General features: G+C 35.5%; 1 protein-coding gene across 1 annotated transcript; it reads left to right on the plus strand.

Annotated features, from left to right (window-relative positions):
* The first annotated feature begins 600 nt into the window (after nucleotides 1–600).
* Nucleotides 601–2,817, plus strand: LOC144448039 (uncharacterized). Its single transcript, XM_078138188.1, has 3 exons — nucleotides 601–756; nucleotides 855–1,226; nucleotides 2,502–2,817. The coding sequence occupies exons 1-3, from the start codon at nucleotides 601–603 to the stop codon at nucleotides 2,520–2,522; spliced, it is 549 nt and encodes a 182-aa protein (XP_077994314.1). The 3' UTR covers nucleotides 2,523–2,817.
* Nucleotides 2,818–3,071: the final 254 nt, after the last annotated feature.

A 3,071-nucleotide genomic window follows, 5' to 3' on the forward strand; every position in this document is an offset into this window, starting at 1 on the left:
ATGATATACATTGTATTTAAAACCATAATATTGCTCTCAAGCAGCCAGCAATATCACATGACTGTCTCAAACAAACATGCTGTCCCAAATCAGAGTACATATAATTTTGTGGTCATATCTGGCCATATTCAATGACAGCAGTCCATAATGTATTGGAAAGAAAACAATTTTTGTTTTTAAAGTTCCTCGTTCTGGTATTCCGTGGGTTTCAGCTTCATAAATTAGTCATATTATTCCACTGAAACAACACAGTAACCATCCGTTGGAGTATCATTTATATATACTATATTTCTTCATCTCAACATCTAACAATCTCAATTGTAGCCTCACAATTTTAAGGAGTCGTCTGTTATGACAACATGAGTTCAGAGCAATATATCACCTTCACATTGATAACAAATATAGGCAACTTATTAATTTGTAGAATGCTCTTTCAGATGTTCAGCATATGGATATCAGATCACCAAATATTGTTTGTTAATTTTCATTGCAGTGACACCAGCAGTATCTACATTTAACCTAACCCCCCCCCCCCCCTATGTTTTATTGATAGGAAAACACTTTTGTCTTTGGTGTCTTGTCACCAGAGACACTGCAAACATGGCACCTGACAAATGGCCATCAATTCAATGTAGAACCCTGTCACAGATTAAAGCAGACTATGCCAACTTCCAAGAAAATGGAAGTCTGATCAAAGATGCCAATCAATTCAACAACTGTGTAAGGCAACCATACTTTGACATACCATTGTGCAGGGTTAGTATTCACTTACATAGTAAAATTGATTGCAGCTTTGCTTCATTTTCAGGCACCACATACTAAATACTGATCATATCAATTCTTTCATATCACAGGTTGTTCTCCCTGTCCTGCATATTTCATTAGGCATTTTTCATAAATTTTTCAAAGTACAACAATCTGCCTGCCAGCTACTTGACATCAAAATCTTCACCTTCTTGGTGAAATTGGATGACGTCGATGAGCCTGTCCTGCTGTCAGAGCAGTTTGAGGAGTATACCAAAATGGTTCATCAGATAGTACAACTTGAGTCCGAGGCTGATACTCTCAAAGAGACAGCTGACAATCTCAGCTGTCGAGTAGAGAGTGTTATGCTGCAGGACGACAGTGATGATGATAGTGATGATGATGACGGCGGTGTATCACTCAATGAGTTGAGACACATGGAAGAAACCAAAGCTATTTCTTACAAGCAGGCTGATGACAAGGTTAATAATATTTTGACTTTTTAGTGCAACTGAAATTGACATAAATGGAGAATAAATCAACACAATGGAAATGTTTTTGGGTGTCACCCATTACTTTACAGCTGACAATATATTGTGTGTTGGGTCATAATGGGTCAGTAGTTGAATGTGAGTGTAGAAACATACATGTATATCACTAGGGCAATTACATTTTATATACAACATGATATGTATTCAATTCACAGGGTGAGATAAAATAACTATGTAATTGTGTGTATGTAATTTTAGAGAACAGAAGCAGAAGAACTGAGAGAGAAATTGCCTCTCCATGCAGGTTACACAGTGAAAGGTTTAGAGTCTGCTTTGGCAGGAATTAATATATACCTGCAAAGCTACCATAGCCAGGCCTTTGTAGGAAACCATGTAGACAAATGTTGCAAGGTTTGTAGGGGAAAAAATTCAAAATTAGAGTATTCTTGAAACCCCATGCACTAAACAATTTGTTCTACTGACCCAGCTTATGCAATAGACAAGTGATAGTTTTATGTATTGGCTTGTTTGCATGTCTAACCTTCCAACAGTTTAGTCATACATTGTTTTGCATTGAAAAGGTTTCATTGTTACTAATTGTTACTAATTTTGTTTACAGTGTCAACTGTTGAAAAGTTTGTTTTACAGTTTACTATATTTTATTAGCATGCTTTGTTTCAGTTCCATATTCAGATTCTACCTAGTAATTTTCAGTTCTCAGTCTAATAATTTAACTTATTTAAAGCCGTAAAACACCAGCTTACTATATGACAGAGTGATGAAAACTACTGAGAGAGTTTGTCCCCAATTACTCCATGAAGCTCGTACAATTGTGGCAAAATAGGACACACACACACACACACACACACACACACACACACACACACACACACAATGCATGTGACATAGTTGACATTTTACAACGGTATCACAAAATGAACAAGCACAATATTTCAGTACCAACTATTTTTCCATAGAAGTACAACAACCATAGTCCATAGAACACATTTTGTGTGTTTCTATCTTTGTAATTAAACTTTTCTCTTTACAGGTAGCCATTTAAGACAAAAGTACAAACTTGAATGACATTCTCAAAAACAATACTCAAACCGAGCATTGATTTTTCACTGAGATATTTGCGAACCCATTTGAGTCTCTGTGCATTTCCAAAATGTAACAATCTTTATTAGACACTTTAACAATTGATCTAGATCAAAGATAATAAATGTATAATTTTATCTGTTTATTTTTCTTTTATATCTACAGAGTCAACAATTACCAAACTGATGGAACATTACAGGGTTTACTTCCTTAATGCAAACGTATTTCCTAAACTACATATGCTGGAGAGCGATGTTGTACAGAGGGTGAGGGAATTTAAGTGTGGATTGGGGTTCTTTTCTGAACAGGGCATTGAAGCTATCCACCACAAATTCAACAAAAGTTTGGTAAATTTCCAAAGTATGCCTGGGGATGATCTGAAGAAAGTGCGGTGTTTAATGAATGACCACCATGTCACCGTACATCCAGACCAATGTAAACCAATAATTGCATGAAGGGGGGACTACAAAAAGGGTGGCAAATAGGATAAAACAAAGTGAAGCTATATAAAAATGTAACTTAAATATGTAAATATGACAAAAATCAAATAAAATGTCAATATTTTCAAATTTAACAGAATCATTGTTTACTTGAGTGAGTATTGCAAAAGTGTTATGTGTGTATTTGTGTGTCAGGTGCTCCTTATTGTGGAAAACAATATTGACGTCTGCATGTTTGAGTAATAATGTATACCCAGATAAAAGTGCCTGACATTGTAGTGAAATCTAGTGTAAC

The sequence above is a fragment of the Glandiceps talaboti genome, chromosome 17 (assembly GCF_964340395.1).
Source record: "Glandiceps talaboti chromosome 17, keGlaTala1.1, whole genome shotgun sequence".
Classification (NCBI taxonomy): Eukaryota; Metazoa; Hemichordata; class Enteropneusta; family Spengelidae; genus Glandiceps; species Glandiceps talaboti.

Bases quoted from the DNA above. Each gene is read 5' to 3' on its own strand.
- LOC144448039 (XM_078138188.1), top strand. From the start codon at position 601: ATGGCACCTGACAAATGGCCATCAATTCAATGTAGAACCCTGTCACAG. The intron at 757-854 runs GTTAGTATTCAC...TTCATATCACAG, and splicing joins TTGACATACCATTGTGCAGG to GTTGTTCTCCCTGTCCTGCA. The intron at 1,227-2,501 runs GTTAATAATATT...TTATATCTACAG, and splicing joins ACAAGCAGGCTGATGACAAG to AGTCAACAATTACCAAACTG.